The sequence below is a fragment of the Rhinopithecus roxellana genome, chromosome 13 (assembly GCF_007565055.1).
Source record: "Rhinopithecus roxellana isolate Shanxi Qingling chromosome 13, ASM756505v1, whole genome shotgun sequence".
NCBI classification, from domain to species: Eukaryota; Metazoa; Chordata; class Mammalia; order Primates; family Cercopithecidae; genus Rhinopithecus; species Rhinopithecus roxellana.
The window spans coordinates 9,778,892-9,797,970 of record NC_044561.1 but is presented as its reverse complement, the minus strand read 5'-3'; the positions used below and the strand labels follow the sequence as shown (position 1 = coordinate 9,797,970).

Sequence of the window (19,079 nt, the reverse complement as noted above, 5' to 3'; positions counted from 1 at the left end):
GAGCCACTGCATGGAGGGGTCTCCAGAGGGACGAGACAGGCCCGCACTACCACACAGGGGGCTCTTCCTTAGACATCTCCAAGCCACCAGGGCAAACCCTGCCAGGGCACATTCCACCATGCAGCACACAAGGGTTTCATTCTGCACAGTCCCAGGGGTCAGGCAGTGTGTCGACTCCCAGGTGACAGATGAGTGACCATATCTGCTCCTCACAACTCTCCTGGACTTCCAGCCTGCCTGTGAGGCCTCTTGTTCACCCCCACATTTGGCTTAGGCCCCACTCCACTCATGAATCACAAATAGAAAAGGCCACAAAAACCAAGTGAGCCAAAGAGTTATCCAAATGGCCCCTTGATGCAGCTACCTCCATCCTGGTGATCATACTCTATCCTCTGTGCCAATGTCACTGAGTAGACTGGCTTTGTGTAGAGATACAAAATGAGACTGGGAATAACAGAATTTTATATTAATACTCCCCTCGAAAATATAGTAATGAACTTTGTTCTCCTGAGACTTGGTAGAGTGTAAAGAAAACAAAAAAAAAACTTGCTTAGAACATTAACTCTGAGCAGTTGGCAAACCACCAGACAGACACTGATGGAGCTAGCACATTCTTCCATGTGGTGCCCATCAGTCGAAGTGCTCACAGAACTGCTGCAATCAGCCACACTGCTTGGAATGCGACTTGGTGCCCCAGCAGCAGCAGCCAGCACCCTATGCGGGGTGCAGAAGCAGCTCTTGGAACACAAAACGCAAAACACATGCTTCCCTGCTGAGCTGTGCTAGAGTCAGCAGGGCTGGCAAGGGACGGGGGCTGCCTGAAGTCTCAGCACTTGAAGAATAGGACATGCTATCTCTAGTCAAAGAGTCTAGAAACTACTGCTGACAGAGCCACGGGCTGCATGTGCTCCACTGTGGGCCACAGGTACTCACAAATTTCAGTGGTGGTTGGGTATACAACATTTGTCCAGGGAGAGCTTGTGCCTGCGACACCAAAGGCTGGGTCTGCGACTGTGGCGGGAGTTGTGATGGTTGGTTCTGAGCAACTGGAGGCTGCTGGGGCTGTGGTGGTGGCTGGTGGTGCTGGGGATGATGCATCTGCTGCAGTTGCTGGGGCAGAGCTTGGGTGGGCGGAGGCTGTGGCTGCTGCATCGGTGGCTGCTGAATTGGCGGCTGGGCCTGCAAAGCCTGCTGCTGCTGCTGTTGCTGTTGCTGTTGCTGTTGCTGGAGCTGCAGCTGTGCCATTCGCTGCAGCTGCTGCTGCTGCTGCTGTATCTAGAGACAGACCAAGCAGCACTCAGTTATCGCTCATTTGCCTCTGTGGCACCAGCTCCTCTGTGACACTCTGGGCCCCAGGAAGCCCAGGTGGCCATCTGCAGAGCCATCAAGAAGGCCTTCCTGGCTGGGTGCAGTGGCTCATGCCTATAATCCCAGTACTTTGGGAGGCCGAGGTGGGCAGATCACCTGAGGTCAGGAGTTCGAGACCAGCCTGGACAACCTGGCGAAACCCTGTCTCTACTAAAAATACAAAAATTAGCCAGGCATGGTGGCTCACACCTGTAATCCCAACTACTTGGGAGGCTGAGGCAGGAGAGCTACCTGGGAAGCTGAGAATCACTTGAACCAGTGGGGTGGAGATTGCAGTGAGCCGAGATCACGCCACCGCACTCCAGCCTGGGCGACACAGTAAGACTCAAAAAAAGTCTCAAAAAAAAAAAAAAAAAAAAAAAAAAAGGCCTTCCTGAGCTGACAGGCTGACCTCTCACTTACACGGGGAGAGGCACATCTCCCATAGAAAGACTCTGGGTCCCCGAGGCCAACACCAGCTGCCTTCCTGACACTGAGGAGGCACCAAGCGTGTGCCTGGGCTCTGGTCTACCATTCCACTAGGATGGTTCAAAGGACATATCTAGAAGCTTCAGCAAAAGGTGACAATGAACAGGTATAGCTCCATGGAAGCTAGGATAAAAGCTGAGGCAACTGCAGATTTCTGAAGCCTCTGCAATGATGCTTGTTTTGCCCCTACAGGTCAGTGGCATGAGCCTCACGGTGACAGTCAAGATCTGCTGGTTAGCATGAGAAGGAAGAGTGTGGCTGCAGATGCACCGTCAGCTCTGGGACAGGCGCCCCAAGATCCAGAGAAGCCCAGCAAGCTGAGGCCTGAAGGGGTAGGAGGGTGGTGGGGGCCCTTTGGGGCTTTCCTCTCCCAACCAAGACCTGTTGTGAGGGCAGATGTTTAACACGTCTAGACTCTCTATGGAAACTATGGGAAGCTGAACAATTTCTGAGAAGCAGTGCTTGCTAACATGACATCACCATCACCCCATGGAACACCAGCTGGAGGCTGACTAACACTGAGCCCAGAACCCAAGACAGAGAGGTAAACAGGAGGCACACGTGTCCTCAGCCAAAATCGTCCACAGTGGCTCAAGTAGTCCCAAGCCTCAGAGTGTTCATCTCACTTCTTGCTTCAGCTCACTCTTGTTTGAATCCCTCGCAGCCCCTGAAGCACACAGGAGGCCTGCCGCCAGATGCCCCGAGCCCAAATGGAAGGGCTCGATCACAGAACCTTCCTAGTGAGTCAGGGCCTGTTTTTCCTACCTGTCTCAGACTTTTCTTTCCCTTTTTTTTTTTTCTTTTGAGACGGAGTCTCGCTGTCACCCAGGCTGGAGTGCAGTGGTGCGATCTCAGCTCACTGCAACCTCCGCCTCCCAGGTTCTAGCAATTCTCCTGACTCAGCCTCCCGAATAGCTGGGATTATAGGTGTGCGCCACCATGTCCAGCTAATTTTTTGTATTTTTAGTAGACGGGGTATTTTTAGACGGGGTTTCACCATGCTGGCCATGGTGCTCTCGAACTCTTGACCTGGTGATCTGCCTGCTTCAGCCTCTCAAAGTGCTGGGATTATAGGCATGAGCCACCGGGCCCAGCCTTGTCCCAGACTTTTCGAGAAGCCCATGGAAAAGGGCAGGCACATGTGTGTCAAGAGGACCCTCGGCTGGCTCCGTGCACTGCACCCAGCATCGTGACTGATGCCAGCCCAGGGCTCACATTGCAGGAGGGAGGCCAAGAGCAGGAACAGGAGACCTGGTACCTGTTGCTGATTTTGATGATGCAATTTAATTAGATGCTGCTGCTGCTGCTGCTGCTGCTGGAGCTGCTGCTGCTGCTGCTGCACTACTGCTTGGAACTGCTGCTGCATGGCACTCTGCTGAGCCTGGAACTGCTGCTGTTGCTGCTGCTGCTGCTGCTGTAGCGCCGCCTGCTGCTGCTGCTGGAACTGCTGCTGTTGCTGCTGCTGCTGCAGCGCCACCTGCTGGAGCTGCAGCTGGGCTGAGAAAAGACCAGAGTCTCCAGTCAGTCCACAAGGCAGGTTCCCAGAAACGCTGCAGGGCTGCACAGCAAGGGACAAAACAGCCAGCAAAGTCCCCACTGCCACAGCTGCCGCTGGAATCTGAACGTTCCATTTACCACAGACAGAAAGATAGAATACGAAGTAGCATTTGTGTTGATTTTGGAATTTCCTATCACGAGTTACTCTGTAATAACCAAAGAGAAAAGGGACAACTGAGTCTTTTGGATAGATAAGAAGCCTAGACTCTGGAAATCAGTCATCTCCTCTCTGTCTCTATGGATTGGCCACTTCTGGACTCTGTACGAATGGCACCAAACATGTGCTGTTTTGTGACTAGCTTCTTTAGCATAATAGTTACAAGTTCGCCCATGTCGTGGCATGTATCAGCTTTTCCGTGTCATTTTTATCGCCAAATAATATTCTATAACACCGATTTCCTGTGTTTTATTTATCCATTCATCAGCTGATGAACATTTGGGCTGCTTCTACTTTGTGGCTATTATGAAAACTGCTTATATGAACAGTCAATTACAAGATTTTCTGAGGTGAGGTTTCTTTTGGGGTGAACATAAAAATGTTCTAAAATTGTGATGATGGTTGCACAACTCTGTGAGTTACACTAAAACCTACCGAGTGGAGCACTTCAGATGGGTGAATTGTATGCTGAAGAGAATGATGTCTCAATAAAGCTGTATTAAAGAAATACAGAGAGATCCTTTGTATACTTTGCCGTTTCCTCCAATGGTAACATTCTACAAAATTACAAGGTATCATAACCACGATGTGTGCTCACTTGTGTAGGTGTGTGTACTCAGTTCTGGACAATTTAACCACCTGGGTGGGTTCAGTCACCACCAGTCAATACACTGCACAGTCCCCATACCACAAGGATCCCTCATGTTGCCACCTCTCTCAGCAACCCTGACCCACAAACTCTGGCAACCACTGCAGCATTCTCCATTTCTAAAATTTTGTCATTTCAAAATTACATATGATATTTCAAAAATGGAACCATACAGTATGAACCTCTGGCTTTTTACATTCAGCATACAGGTTGTAGTTCTAGCAACAGTTCCTTCCTTGTACTGCCAGGGTATTCCATAGTACAAGCACCTCACACTGTGTTTAACCATTCACGCGAAGGACATTTGGGTAACTGCAGATTTGGGCTACCACAAAGCTGCTGTTAAAATTTGTGCCTGGGTTTTTATGCAAGGTTTCCATTTCTCTAGGAAAAATATCCAAGAGTGTAACTGCTGAGTTGCATATTTCATTTTGAAAGAAGGTAAAATCACTTTACATTCTGACCAGCAATATGAGTGATTCAGTTTCTCTGTCACCAACATTTGAGGCTGTCACTATTCATTTTAGCAATTCTGATGGGTGTAAGTTTCTTTTTTTTTTTTGAGATGGGATCTCACTCTGTTGCCCAGGCTGGACTGAAATGGTGCCATTGTGGCTCACTGCATCCTTGACCTCCTGGGCTCAAGTGACCCTCCTGCCTCAGCCTCCCAAGTAGCTGGAACTACAGATGCATGCCACCACACCCAACTAATTTGTAAAATTTTTGTAGAGGCAGTCTCACTTTGTTGCCCAGGCTGATCTCAAACTCCTGGGTTCAAGTGATCCTCCTGCCTCGACTTCACAAAGTGTTGAGATTACAGGCATGGGTCACTGTGCCTGGCCACGTGTAAAGCTTTTTAAATTTATTTTGTGACAGATTTCTAACTCTATTTGACATTCATAAAACATGTATGACCGGCTGGGCGCAGTGGCTCAAACCTGTAAATCCCAGCACTTTGGGAGGCTCAGGCAGGAGGATCATTTGAGGTCAGGAGTTTGAGACCAGCTTGTCCAACATGGTGAAACCCCATCTCTACTAAAAATACAAAAATCAGTGGGCATGGTGGCGCGCGCCTGTAATCCCAGCTACTCGGGAGGCTGAGGCAGGAGAATTGCTTGAACCCAGGAGGCAGAGGTTGCAGTGAGCCAAGATCGCACCACTGCACTCCAGCCTGGATGACAGAGTGAGGCTCTGTCTCAAAACAACAACAACAACAACAACAACAACAAAAAGTATGACAATACTTTTAAATTTTCTGAAATGTGTTGAAGCTTGCTTTGTGATTTTTAGAAACATATTGTTCCATCATATGCTTAGATTAAGTTGTTCATTACATTGTTCAAATTTTCTGTAAATGAATTTTTTGGTCTGTTTATCAGTAACAAAGAGATGTACTTGAAGTAATTACCTAATACATCTTTCTTCATCTTTTTTTTTGTTTGTTTCTTTTTTGAGATGGGATTTTGCTCTGTCATCCAGGCTGGAATGCAGTGTCTCTATCATGGCTCATTGCAGCCTCGGCATTCTGGGCTCAAGCAAGTCATCCTCCCACCTCAGCCTCACAAGTAGATGGGACTACAGGTGTGTACCACCACACCCAGCCAATTTTACTGACTGACTGATTGAGATAGGGTTTCACTGCAGCCCAGGCTGGAGTGCAATGTGCAGTCATGGCTCACTGCAGCCTTGACCTCCCAGGGTCAAGCGATCCTCTTACCTCAGCATCTCAAGTGTACCTATAGGTAATTTTTAAATTTTATGTAGAAATAGGTCTCCTATTTTGCCGAGGTTGGTCTTGAACTCCTGGGCTCAAGTGATCCTCCCACCTCAGCTTCCCAAAGTGTTGGGATTACAGATGTGAGCCACTGCACTCAGCCTTTCTTCATCTTTTATTTAAAAATAAAATTTTGAGTGTTTTACTTATAATCCTTTCACATGTTATATTGTAGGTGTGTTTCTTCTAACAATACGACAACTGAGCTATTTCATTTCTATTTGTTCTCACATTTCCTATCTTTCAACAGAAAAGTTTAGTCCACTCACATTTATTATGATTACATATATATATTTTTTTTTTTTTTTTTTTTTTTTTTTTTGAGACGGAGTCTCGCTCTGTCTCCCAGGCTGGAGTACAGGGGCCGGATCTCAGCTCACTGCAAGCTCCACCTCCTGGGTTTACGCCATTCTCCTGCTTCAGCCTCCCGAGTAGCTGGGACTACAGGCGCCTGCCACCTCGCCCGGCTAGTTTTTTGTATTTTTTACTAGAGACGGGGTTTCACCGTGTTAGCCAGGATGGTCTTGATCTCCTGACCTCGTGATCCACCCGTCTCGGCCTCCCAAAGTGCTGGGATTACAGGCGTGAGCCACCGCGCCCGGTCTTATATTTTTAAACTTATTTCTATTAATATTTGTCTTTCCTTTTCTCTTTGTTTTTTTGAGACGGAGTCTCATTCTGTCTCCAGACTGGAGTGCAGTGGCGTGATCTCGGTTCACTGCAACCTCCGCCTCCTGGGTTCTAGCGATTCTCCTGCCTCAGCCTCCCAAGTAGCTGGGATTACAGGCGTGTACCACCATGTCCAGCTAATTTTTCGTATTTTTAGGAGAGACAGGTTTTCACCATGTTGGGCAGGATCGTCTCAATCTCCTGACCTCATGATCTGCCTGACTCAGCTTCCTAAAGTGCTGGGATTACAGGCGTGAGTCACCGCACCAGGCCTTTGTCTTTCCTTTTCTAAGCTTTGTCTTTTTTGATTGCATTTTTGTTGGATGACTGGACTGAACTTTGTATTATCTGGATTTCCGCCTTATCCTATTTTTCCTACTGATTTTAAATTTTGTGAATTATTTCCATTGTTTTAGCAGTAATTTTTCAATTTTATCATGCATATTTAACTTAAAATATAAACCTTATCAATATTTTAATTTAGCATTTCCCAAATTTACTATTTTAAAGTAGGTTTTATATGTACATGACAGAACCGATATTCACACTCTATCTCCCTGCTGACTTCCATTTATATCATATTTTGTTGATCTTAACTCTTCACAGCAGACATTCTATTAAGAGGCTGGATGGATGTGAGGCTAGGGATACAGCCTCTGAGCGAGGCTGCCTGGACTCAAAACCTCAACTCTGTCACTGCTCATTGCCTCAGTTTTCCCTGTTAGAAAACACAATAACAGTATCCACTCCACACACTGGACTAAGAATTAAATAATCTATTATGTAAGTAAAACACTCAAAATAGTGCCTGGGGTTGGGTGCTGTGGCTCATGCCCATAATCTCAGACTTTGCACAGCTGAGGCAGCAGATCACCTGAGCCCAGAAATTCAAGACCAGCCTGGGCAACATGAGGAGACCCTAGGTCTATAAATAATAATAATAATAGGCCGGGCACGGTGGCTCACGCCTGTAATCCCAGCACTTTGGGATGCCAAGGTGGGCAGATCATGAGGTCAGGAGATCGAGACCAATTGGCCAACATGGTGAAACCCTGTCTCTACTAAAAATACAAAAATTAGCTGGGCGTGGTGGTGCGAGCCTGTAGTCCCAGCTAATTGGGAGGCTGAGGCAGGAGAATAGCTTGAACCTAGGAAGTGGAGGTTGCAGTGGGTTGAGATTGTGCCATTTGCACTCCAGTCTGGTGACAGAGTGAGATTCCATCTCAAAAAAATAATAATAAAATAAAATAAATAAAATAGTGCTTGGAATGTGGCAAGTCTGTATGGAAGTTAGCTTGACTGTTTTATTTTACAGAGGTAAATTTTTATTTACACCAGGGATTTTCAACCTTTTCACTACACTACTGACACTTGACCCAGATGATTCTATGTTGTGGGGGGCTGGCCCGTACTTGTAAGATGGTTAGCAGCATCTCTGGCTTCCACCTGTTATGCACCAGCAGCACCCCCACAGTAGTGACATCCCAAAATGTCTCCAGACATTGTCAAATATCCCCTGTGGTGGAACATCACCCTGGGTGAGAATCACTGGTTTAGATTTACACACATTTACTATCACCTACGCTCAACGTTTCTTTTCCCATTTTATACCTTGCATCACCTGAGAGGGAAGAGGAAAGCATAAACAAAAGAATATATCTAAGAGTGCGAAAGGCTTATTGGAAAAAGGAGAAAAAAGGATATATCCTTTAGAAAATCTTTTACTGAAAGTTTCTAAGGCTAGGTTTATCTAAAAATGGCTTGCTTTCCACATCCTTGAGTCTTGCTCGCATACAAATGTGACTGGCAGCTCTATTCTCAGTGCTTTAACAATATTCTATTATCTTTCTGACTCCACTGCTGAGTGTATTCATTGCTCCTTTGCAGGAACTATTTCTAAGATATTCCTCTGGCCTTTGGTGCTCCGCAGTCTCACAGCAAATGAGATGGCTAAGTAGGTTGGGGCCAGATGGGCTTTTCTCAGTAGTTATCCCCTCACATATTGTTTTCTTCCATTCTCTCCATTTGATCCTTTTGGGGCTTTGCTTGGATGCCAATTCGAATTTCTGATCTTATCCTCATTTCTTACCCTTGCTGTCATATTTTCCATGTGCTCTTCTCTGTGCTACATTCTAGGTAATTTCTTCAAATGTAGCTTCTATTATACAAATTCTTTCTTCAGCTGTATCTAATGCGCTGTTTATTCATCCACTTCCTTTGTTCAAAAATTATACTGCTGATTTCTACGGCTTTCATTTGGTTCTATTTCAAATCTGCTTCATCGCTCCTGATGATGCTTTTTCATTTGAATTTCTGCTTTTTCTTTTCTTTTTCGTTTTCTATTTTTTCAGAGATGGTGTCTCGCTCTATCCCCCAGGCTGGAGTACAGTGGTGCAATCATAGTTCACCACAGCCTCAAACTCCTGGCCTCAAGCAAATCCTCCTGCCTTAGCCTTCCGAGTAGCCAGGAGTATAGTTATGTGCCACTGTGCCCAGCTCTCCACTTTATTTCTTTATATACCCCATGGCCCATATCTAACAGTTCCTGTATGTGTGGTCACTGGGCATGCCTACATGTGTCTATTATTTCTGTTCGCCTTCACGGTGTCTCTCCTTCCTTTCATGGCTGGTGATCTCTGTATGCTGATTGCTTGACCTTAATGTGCAACTGTCACAGGTCTTACACTGGGGAGATGTTCCTCCAATCTGCACCTGCTTCTGGGGGACCTGGGGAGTGACACAGGACCCAGCACAAACCCTGGCTGACTAGAGGAATCCCAAGCTTACTTTCCCCCACCTTGCAGCAGCCGAGGCTCAGGAGGACAAAGCCTCCCCAACTGCTGCACACCAGCAATCCAAAGTGCACCCTAACCAGGACCTAGTTATCCAGGAGGAGGACATGTCCTCAGCACCCAATCACACAGCTGGCAGTAGAAATTATTTTTAAAGTTGGCTTCACATGCACGTGATATAAAACTCATTGAGAAACAGAAATGCACAGCGTGAAAAGCTTTGCTTCCAACTCTGTACTGCAGCCCCAGCCATAGGAACAACCAGCAGTTTCAGCCTTTTCAGACTAACCTGGGTCACCTGAAAACTACCACAATGTCCCCTGGCCTATCCTTTGAGAGTCCCTGGCAAAACTTCTGACCCAGGCTCTGCCCTCTTGGTGGCACTAGATGAAGATGTGAAAGGGCCTTAATCATGCAGTAGTCTTTGGGAAAGGTGTCAGGAAGGGATATTAAATGCCCATCAGCCAACACCACTAGTTTCAGGGAGACCAGGGAGGCAAGTGGTAAAGGGCAGGGAGATACGGTCTCTGACAAAGGTGGTAACAAGATCCTGAAGTACAGAATCCACTGTAACTTTTTTTTTTCTTTTGAGATGGAGTTTCCCTCTGTTGCCCAGGCTGGAGGGTAGTGGTGCGATCTCGGCTCACTGTAAGCTCCGCCTCCCAGGTTCACGCCATTCTCCTGCCACAGTCTCCCGAGTAGCTGGGACTCCAGGCGCCCGCCACCATGACCGGCTGATTTTTTGTATTTTTAGTAGATATGGGGTCTCACCATGTTAGCCAAGTTGGTCTTGATCTCCTGACCTCGTGATCCGCCCACCTTGGCCTCCCAGTGTTGGGATTACAGGCGTGAGTCACCACGCCCGGCCCCCACTGTAACTTTCAACTAGTGCCACACACAGAAGACCAGGCCCCTTGGAAGCTAAAAACAGGATGTGGGCCAAGGTCAGACTGGGGAGAGCATGAGCAGGATATCAAGCTTCACCACTGAACTTCTGACAAAACTGGTTTAAGACAAAGTCTCTGGAGTGGGATGACAAGGCAACTCATGTGAGCATTGTAAACTCAAATACATTTAAAAACAATTTATGATCAAATATAAGCTCATGATAAAAAAAAATGCACCCAGTACACAAGAGTACAAAATGAAAAGGAACTTGAGTGGGTACTTCTGTGGGTCCTCCCTAAACCCAGCTGGTGTACGTATCTGATGTGCTAAGAAGAGTGAGGTGATGAGAGCTTGGGACGAAGAACCAGGCAGATTGTTCTAGGACGAGGAAACCAGCATGTACTGAGAGTTAGACAACAGGAAGTAAGAGGAGAATTAAGGTATGACAAGGGAAGGTGGCTCGGGATGGAGGAAGACTCCAGAGCAGGAGTGGGTAGAAATGAGGATGCCTATGGCCTCAAAGAATAGGAAACCCGACACAGGATGGGGTAGGAGCGTGAGGACGGCGTCAGGCAGCACCTTTGATCCCGGCTCTTGGCCTGGGGTGTGACTCCAGTTCTCATTAGCATCTGGACAAATCAGAGGGGGTGATGCTGCCCTCTTCATAGGGTTATCATGAGGGATGTGTGATAAAAATACACTGAAGCACTGAAGCCTGTACACAGATATCCACAGCAGCTTTGTTTGCATAATAGTAGCCAAAAGCAGGAAACAACCCAATGTCCTTCATGGGTGAAGGAATAAACTATGGAAAATCCGTTCTGTGGAATATTACTTAGTGATGAAAAGGAATGAACTACTGATAAAACCTGGGTAGATCTCAGACTGAATTTAAAAAGCCAATCTCAAAAAGTCACATATGGTATGATTCCATTTATACAACATTCACAAAAGGACAGAACTACAGAGACACACAACAGGTCAGCAATTGTTAGGGCTTAGGGCTGGAGGGAAGGTGTGATCTCTGAAAGATAACACAAGAGAGCTGGTTGGTGGTAATGGAACAGCTCTGCATGCCAATTGTGGTGACGGCTACTTGATTTGACATGTGGTAAAATCTCACAGACTTACATATACATATATATGCAGCCCAAGAATGAGTGTAAAAAACTGATGAAGTTGGCTGGGCGTGATGGCTCACGCCTGTAATCCCAGCACTTTGGGAGGCTCAGAAGGGAGGATCACTTGAGGTCAACAGTTTGAGACCAGCCTGGCCAACATGGTGAAACCCCATCTCTACTAAAAATACAAAATTAGCTGGGCATGGTGGCAGGCACCGGTTAGTTCCAGGTAGTCAGGAGGCTGAGGCAAGAGAATTGTTTGAACCCAGGAGGCAGAAGTTGCAGTGAGCTGAGATCACGCCACTACACTCCAGCCTAGGCAACAAAAGTGAAACTCTGTCTCAAAAAAAATAAAAAAAAGAAGTCCAAGTTAAGTCTCTAACTGAGGTGATTACACTGCCTCAACATTAATTTCTTGGTTTTGACCATGTTCTATGTAAGGTATTGTTATTGGGGAGAGCTGGGTAGAGGGCATGTGGGAACTCTCTGTGCTATTCCACAACTTCCTGTGACTCCTAAACTATTTTAAAAACAAAAAGTTACATGAAAGGGAAAAAAACACTAAAGCACTTTGCAGTGGGCACAGCATACTCCAAGAAATGTTGATGGGACTCAAAGATACATCAACATAGGTCCTGAGGGTGGGCGCGGTGGTTCACGCCTGTAATCCCAACACTTTGGGAGGCCAAGGCAGGCGATCACTTGAGCCCAGGAGTTCAAGATAAGCCGGGGCAACATGGTGAAGTCCCATCTCCACATAAAATACAAAATATTAGCTGGGCGCGGTGCTGTGAGCCTGCAGTCCCAGCTACTTGGGAGGCTGCGGTGTGAGGGTCACCTGAGCCCAGGATGTCAAGGCTGCAGTGAGCCGTGATTATGCCACTGCACTCCAGCGTGGCCCACAGAGCGAGACCCCATCTCAAAAGACAGTCCTGGAAAGAAGAGGGAGGTTCTTTGCCTCCCCTTGAGAGCAGCTTTGGTTCACCTGTAACACCTGATCACAGCCCAGTTCCCCACCAGGGCAGCCATGTGGAGAGGACATAGAGTCTCCTTCACAGAAAGGAAGCCAGAAGATAATACGGCTGCAAGCCACACCCAGGGTGACCAAGCGGCAAGGGCACCACTAGAAGAGATGGTGCCCAGAGCTCGGGCAGACAGTGGAGTTGTGGGTGCTGGCACTCAGCCCTGCCTTGTGGCTGAGAACCCCCTGAAACACACTGTATCTATCTCAGCCACAAAACACAAACCTTTGGCTGGAGTCTCCGGTCATCCCCACCCTCCTGCCCAGGGCGAGGAGGAGGGCCCAGGATCACTTAACCCTTCTGGGAGCTCAAAGAAGATTGGAAGCCTTTTCTCTCCACATACAACAAAGATTAAAAAAAAAAAAAAAAAAAAAAAAAAAGCGATTTGGAGCTTTTCCATGCTTTTCTTGATACCATCACAAGCACAGGAATAAAATGTGTTGTCGTTTGCAAGGAAAGTGGCAAATCCTCCAGGAAGCGTGGTACTCACTCTGTGGAGTTGCCGTAGACACGACAGCCATGCTGTGAGGGGCCATCCCCGAGGTCCCAGGAGGCGGCTGCCCTGAGAGGGACATTGGCTGTCCCATGGCACCAAGGCTACCCATCCCGCCCAGAGACTGTCCCGGGCCCCGAGGAGGCATGCCAATTCCGGCGGCTCCCGCGGCGGGTCCGCCAGTCAGGCTCTGGAGTGCATTCATAGGATCTGTGGGAACACAAGGGCAGAGCTTCTCAGGAAAGGGCCTAATGGACTGACCATGGCTCAAATGGCGTGAGGCTCACAGAGCACAGATCTCCCCTACCTACAGGCTCAATCCCCTCACAGCCCCAAGCAGTAAGGGACTAGGCTCCTGGAGACTCCCAAATATGAGTGGGTTGGACACCAGATATGTTGGTCATTGCACCACCCATACCTCTAGCCTGGCCTGGTCCAGGGTCCTAACGTTAAGGGACAAATGACCTCTCTGATGTCTGCAGGTGCACTAAAGATGGGCTGAGGCCTTCAGGGCAGGTGGCTACCCCCACCTCTCCTGGCTGTCCAGCCCTCCTGCTTGGTGAGCACACAAAGCACGATGGGCCCTTCTGAGCAAGCAGAAACACAGTGGCCAGGGGATGTTCTCCCAGGGAGGGCACAAGTCCACAGGCACACACAGCTCCACTCCTACTGCTGCACAGTCCAACTCAGCCTGGGCCCCTGTGTGCAGGGCCACCATGCCAGAACAGCTGAGGGGTGCAGAGGAGGGCTCCACAGAGCAATGAGGAGAAATATGCCAAGCCCACCATGTCAGCAGCTCAGTGAGCAATGCCACAACAAAGGACAAGGATGCCATTGTCACAACAGTGTGGACTTAATAGCAAACAGCTACCCACAGACAGATATGGCCTGGCAGGACCACCATGTCACACAATTGGGTGTTGCCCAGGACCCCATGCTCCAATGCCAAGGGGCCCAGATGTTCTGGCCACATGCCCTTGCTGCTGCTCAGCCCAGCTGGCCAAGAATCCCTGTCCTGGCTGAGAGGTGAGACCCACACAGGCAGAGACAGCTGGCATGTACAGCTCTACTGCCTAGGGCAGGGCAGACAGTGGCGTGCAGCCTGTGAGGCTAGTGCACTCCCTTCCCAATGGCAGAATGCAGTTGGCCAGCCTGGACCTGTTAAACCCCTTCCCTCACAGCTTAGTCAGCAGAGACCAAGGCTGAGTTGCCAGAATTCCCCTTATGTGATAAACCCTGAAATTTAAAAATATGGATTTCTAAACTTTTTTTTTTTGGGGGGGGGGATGGAGTCTCACTCTGTCACCCAGGTTGGAGCACAGTGGTGCAATCTCAGCTCACTACAACCTCCGCCTCCCAGGTTCAAGCGATTCTCATGCCTCAGCCTCCCGAGTAGTTGGGACTACAATGTGTGCCACCACACCCGGCTAATTTTTGTATTTTTAGTAGAGACGGAGTTTTACCATGTTGGCCAGGCTGGTCTCAAACTCCTGACCTCAAATGATCTGCCTACCTCAGCCTCCCAAAGTGTTGGGATTACAGGCATGAGCCACAGCACCCAGGCAGATTTCTAAATTTACAAAGAAACTTTGTAACTTAAAAAAGTGAATTCACAGCATTTTCTCAGAAATGCTACTACATATTACACTGAAAACAGCATAATAATTATCAGAGAGCTCAACACTTTTGGATAATGTCTTAATAGCTTTGTGAGTGTTTATCTTTTTGCTGGGCAAAGGCAGCATTTGTATGAAACGGGATGGGGAGGATCATGTGACTTCACAGTCTGCAGGAAGACGAAGGCTGGAGAGGTCGGGGCACAGCTGGTCAGCCTCCTCCCTCCACAGCTCTCTCTGCAAGCATTCTCCTCTAGTGACAGGTTAACCCAGGCACATGAGGCATGCACTATGTCATTCTTGTCACCTCAAATCCAAAGTTGGGAGAAACTTTAACTCAAAAGGGAAAACTCTTACCACTGACGGAAGCTTGAGATTTCTTGTTATCTATATGAAAACACAAACAAAAAAAAACCAAAGTAAACAAATTTTTATATAACCACATATTTCCATGGGTAGGTCAGTTCTCTAGGTATTTGCCCAAGCCTCAATCCCCACGGAGCTCCCAGTACTCCCCGCTACCAGGGGAAGTGTTTCCACTCTTGGCAGCGCTGACCCCACAAGGGACCTGGGAGCAGAGGGTGCAGAGTAGCTCCAGGGTCAACTTGGGGCCTTAGGGAGCTGCCCCCAAGGCTGAAGCACTCTGGGGTTGGGGACTCTGGGCCTACTCTGGCTTTCCTTTTTTCCAGGTCCAGAGTCTCAGCTCAGCCCTGAGAAAACAAGTAACAAGAACACTGCAGGAACCCACGGCAGGGCTGGAGTGGTGCTGAGACTTGACACTGCCTCCCTTTGCAGTCTGCTCTGGTGAGGCAGTGTCTCTGTTACCTAGATGAGGAAACGGAGGCTGTCCACGGCCAGCTGGAAGCCAGTCCAGCTGACCCCAGTGCCCAGTGGAGAACTTCTGTAGCAGCCATGGGGCCCTGAGCCTCCTGCTTGGCTGCTCCCCATGACCCCATGAGCCCCACAGGATTGTGTGCACCAGCCCGGCCACTGTTCCTGAAAGCAGAACATGGGGAGTCTGCCAGCGCATCTGGGCCAGATCATCTGGGCTGCTCCTTCTCCTCTTACACATCCCGGCGCCTTCCCAACACCACAGAGAAAGTGAAGTTCACCTTGCTGGCCATTCTGGTGAGAAGTTAGTATGGAAAGAAGCAAAACCTACCAGGCTCTGGGGTACTCAGCGTCTCCCTTTGCCCTAACAACAGACACTGAAGGTACAGCTGCCTGTCCCTAACCCACAGGGGAGTAGCAATAGGACTCGCCAAACACGTGCTCCAAGGACAGGCCTGTGTCAAGAAAAGCCTGCCTCTGGTGGTTACGCAGCGGCAGTGGGCAGGAGCCATCGTTGGCTGAAAATACAGAGCAGCTGCTGGCCCCAGTTTCCTTCACAGGCTGTGGCCATCCAGGAACACTTGGTGTCCACATACTTCCAAGTAACACACACAAGCACCAAGACCCTGGCCCTAGGATGCAATGACAACTCACTTCTGCAGAGCTGGGGCCACTGCCTGGTTGACAGAACCACACTGGGCACTCTGAATCAGAGGAGGCACAACGTGAGGTAAACACGGGGATCCTCAACACAGCAGGGAGCCAGGGTGCAGACTCAGGAGCTCCTCCTCAGAAGCTTCCAGTCTGGAGGGAACATATGCCTAAGTGTCTCTGGCCTCCATGGGTCAATAAAATCAACTTTTAGGGAAGAGAGTTTCTGTTCCAGGGTAAACAGAACTTCCCAGAAGTAAAAACAACAGCCCTAGGAAAAGGGAGATTAAGTGAGCAGTGAAACAGCAACCTCGTTTAGACCACTTTGAGGACAGCATTTCCATGATGCTAGAATCAGCATTTTTGAGGCCAAGGCTCTGGGAGGATGGGGGATCTGGAATCAAATGCAAGCCAGTGAAGAACTTCCCAAAAGGAAGTGAGGTGACACAGACCTTCTGACTCAGGCACCACGGCCTGCCCAGAAAGCTCTGCTGAGGCAGCGTCAGGGCTGGCCTCTCACAGAGATCTCAACAACCCAGAAATGTGAAATCTTACTTACGAATGTCTCGAAAATGGATAATGAGCCTGGCCACGAGAGAAAGGTATTCGTCCTAAAAGTAAAAACAGGAAGCAGTTTAATCCCAAATGAAGAAGTGCAGTCATCGGACTTCCCTTTCCCGCCCCCTCGCCTGCTGGCGCCGAGCTGAAGCCCGAAGCCCATTCTGCAAGGCAGACTCAGATGCTCGGCTTCTTCTGGAATCCGCCTCTCGGAAGGGAGCCGTCAGTGCTTAGCTAGGCGGGCCAATAACAGGCACAAAGAAACAAGAAGGGGACAGAGAGCCTCCAACGGCCACTCCTCTCCCCTGATGCAAAGGCACTCAGCTGAGAGAGCTGTGAGCCATCGTGAGTGCCGTCTTTTTGTCACAAAGGGGACAGGCAGGTTGGGGGGATGAGGCACTGGCCTGAGGGCACAAGGCCTGTCAGAGGCAGCCGTGGGTGGGCCGCTGTGTCTTTGCACTAGGTGTACGGAAGGGCTTCTGTTTCTTGGCCCAGCCTGTTGCTGCCTTTTCACTGATGACGCAGTACCTCCTGCAAATCTGGACGGCACTCCCCTAGCTGTGTTTTCCAGGAGAATCTGTGTTCATCTGCATTTATGCAAGGGCAAGGGAGAGGGTGAAGCCCACTCTCAGGTGAGGTGAAGGCCGCTGGCTGCCAAGGCCCGCTATGTGCAGGCTGCTGTGTTTCTGGGATTGCCTGGCAGGGCCTGCCTCCCACCCATTGTCCTCTTTGGCCCCAAGGACACTCACTCGCAGGTGTTTCAGGGAAATCACTGCTGTGAGTTGGTCTTGTGGTCAATATAGGGATGTCTGAGGTAAAGTCTGATTTCAGAGAAACATCCTTGCCCTCTGCTAAAGTGCCCATCCTTCTGGCAGGGAAGCCTGGAAGGGGCAAAGCCCCGGCTCCCTGCCCTGTTCCCCCAACCTTCCTCCTGAGTCACTGTGACACTAGAGTTCATCCACTACACTCATAAGATGGCAGGGCAGAGGGAAGGATGATGAAAAGTGGTCTCAGGTGAGGGTAAAAATATAAAGACACTTCCAAAATCTTTATCATCCCACATCTATTTCCAAACTCTACCCTACTTCTTTTTTTCAGCTCGGGGAAATTAGCACAGGACAACATGAAGAGGAAAGGCCCAGGAGAGAGGAGAAGCTGGGATAAGCAGTGAGGCCCGGCCAGAACAAGGGGGCACCAAGGAGGTTCCAGCTGTCCCCATTATTCCTGACAGGAAAGCTGATGTGCATGTGAATGGGGCCCACAGGCAGCCAGTCCCTGAAGGACAGTGGTATGAGAATGGGGGCAATGGAGGTATGGGAACCTGAGGACACTCAGGAACAGAAGAGAGGTGGCCAAGTATGAGGGGAGAAGGGCCTGAGGGCCAGCCAGGTCGACATCTCACAGCTCCTAAGGCCCTGGACTATTTCTTAGGTCTGCAATACTTTAAATGAATTTGTTTTCTCCAAATCCATAAATGGTAAAACAAGGGGAAGTAAGTTTCAAAAGCAACATGATACTTCTACTTAGACATAAGACACTTAAACAAGGCTCAGGACCATGTCCCCAAAGCCCTTCTGCATAAAACCAAGGCTGAGCAAGACTTACTGCCAGCCCAGCACCTGGAATGCAGTGGGCAGGCGTCGTCACTCTGCAGAGCCCAGCACCACTCCTGACCCACAGCAGGGGGCAGCCACCACAATATGCTCCAGTTCCACTACTAGACCAGCAAGAGGAGGCTTAGTGGAGAGTGAGGAGGGAGGGGATGCCTGATGTGAGAAACAAGCACAGGAATCTGTCACACTGCCAGCCAAGGAGCTTTCTTGTGGGCGATGATATTTCCCACATTCCCCCAAACACGGGTTTATCTAGGAACATCCAGGGGCGAACACAATGGGTCAGCCACAACAGCTCCTTTCCAGGAGAGAAAGGCCTGGATCTGAAACTGCGCCTCTGATCCCCCTAGTTGGGTTCTTTCACTCTTGGCTCCTCACCATCCACCCCCAACCCCATCCAGATGGACAGATTATTACGCCCCTTTCTGCTCCAAAGCACACCAACTCCCCTAGAGCTGCTGCAGAAAAAAGGGCTAAAGAGTCAGGAACCTCCCTTATCTTCACTCGGTCTGCTCCAGCTCCCCTGCTGGCTATCAAAATATAAGTGTCCAGTTGCACCTGAGGCTGAGTATTACAAACCATAAACAATGAACATCATGACAGTAACAGCTAGCACTTGGCACTTTATGGTGCCAGGCACAGGAGTTAACAATTCACATGCATTATCGCCTTGATTTCTCCCAACCACCCAGAGGCAGGTACTACTAACACATCCAGTTTACAGATAAGAAAATAGAAACGTTAAAAAGCTCCATAGAGGCCAATCGTGGAGGCTCACATCTATTATTCCAACATTTTGGAAAGTCAAGGCAGGAGGGTCCCTCGAGGCCAGGAGTTTAAGACCAGCCTGGG

At 48.9% G+C, this 19,079-nt stretch overlaps 1 protein-coding gene across 3 annotated transcripts in view; it reads right to left on the bottom strand.

Annotated features, from left to right (window-relative positions):
- MED15 (mediator complex subunit 15) overlaps positions 1-19,079 on the bottom strand; it is an 86,520-nt gene that overhangs the window by 20,792 nt on the left and 46,649 nt on the right. For 2 of the 3 annotated variants that reach the window (XM_010368995.2, XM_010368996.2), the window contains exons 3-7: positions 16,616-16,667; positions 14,932-14,961; positions 12,956-13,168; positions 3,095-3,333; positions 934-1,275 (exon numbers count right to left, since the gene is read on the bottom strand). In XM_010368995.2, coding sequence (XP_010367297.1) covers positions 934-1,275; positions 3,095-3,333; positions 12,956-13,168; positions 14,932-14,961; positions 16,616-16,667 — 876 coding nt within the window. The remainder of the gene's footprint in view (positions 1-933; positions 1,276-3,094; positions 3,334-12,955; positions 13,169-14,931; positions 14,962-16,615; positions 16,668-19,079) is intronic. The other variant, XM_030915486.1, reaches the window with a different exon arrangement.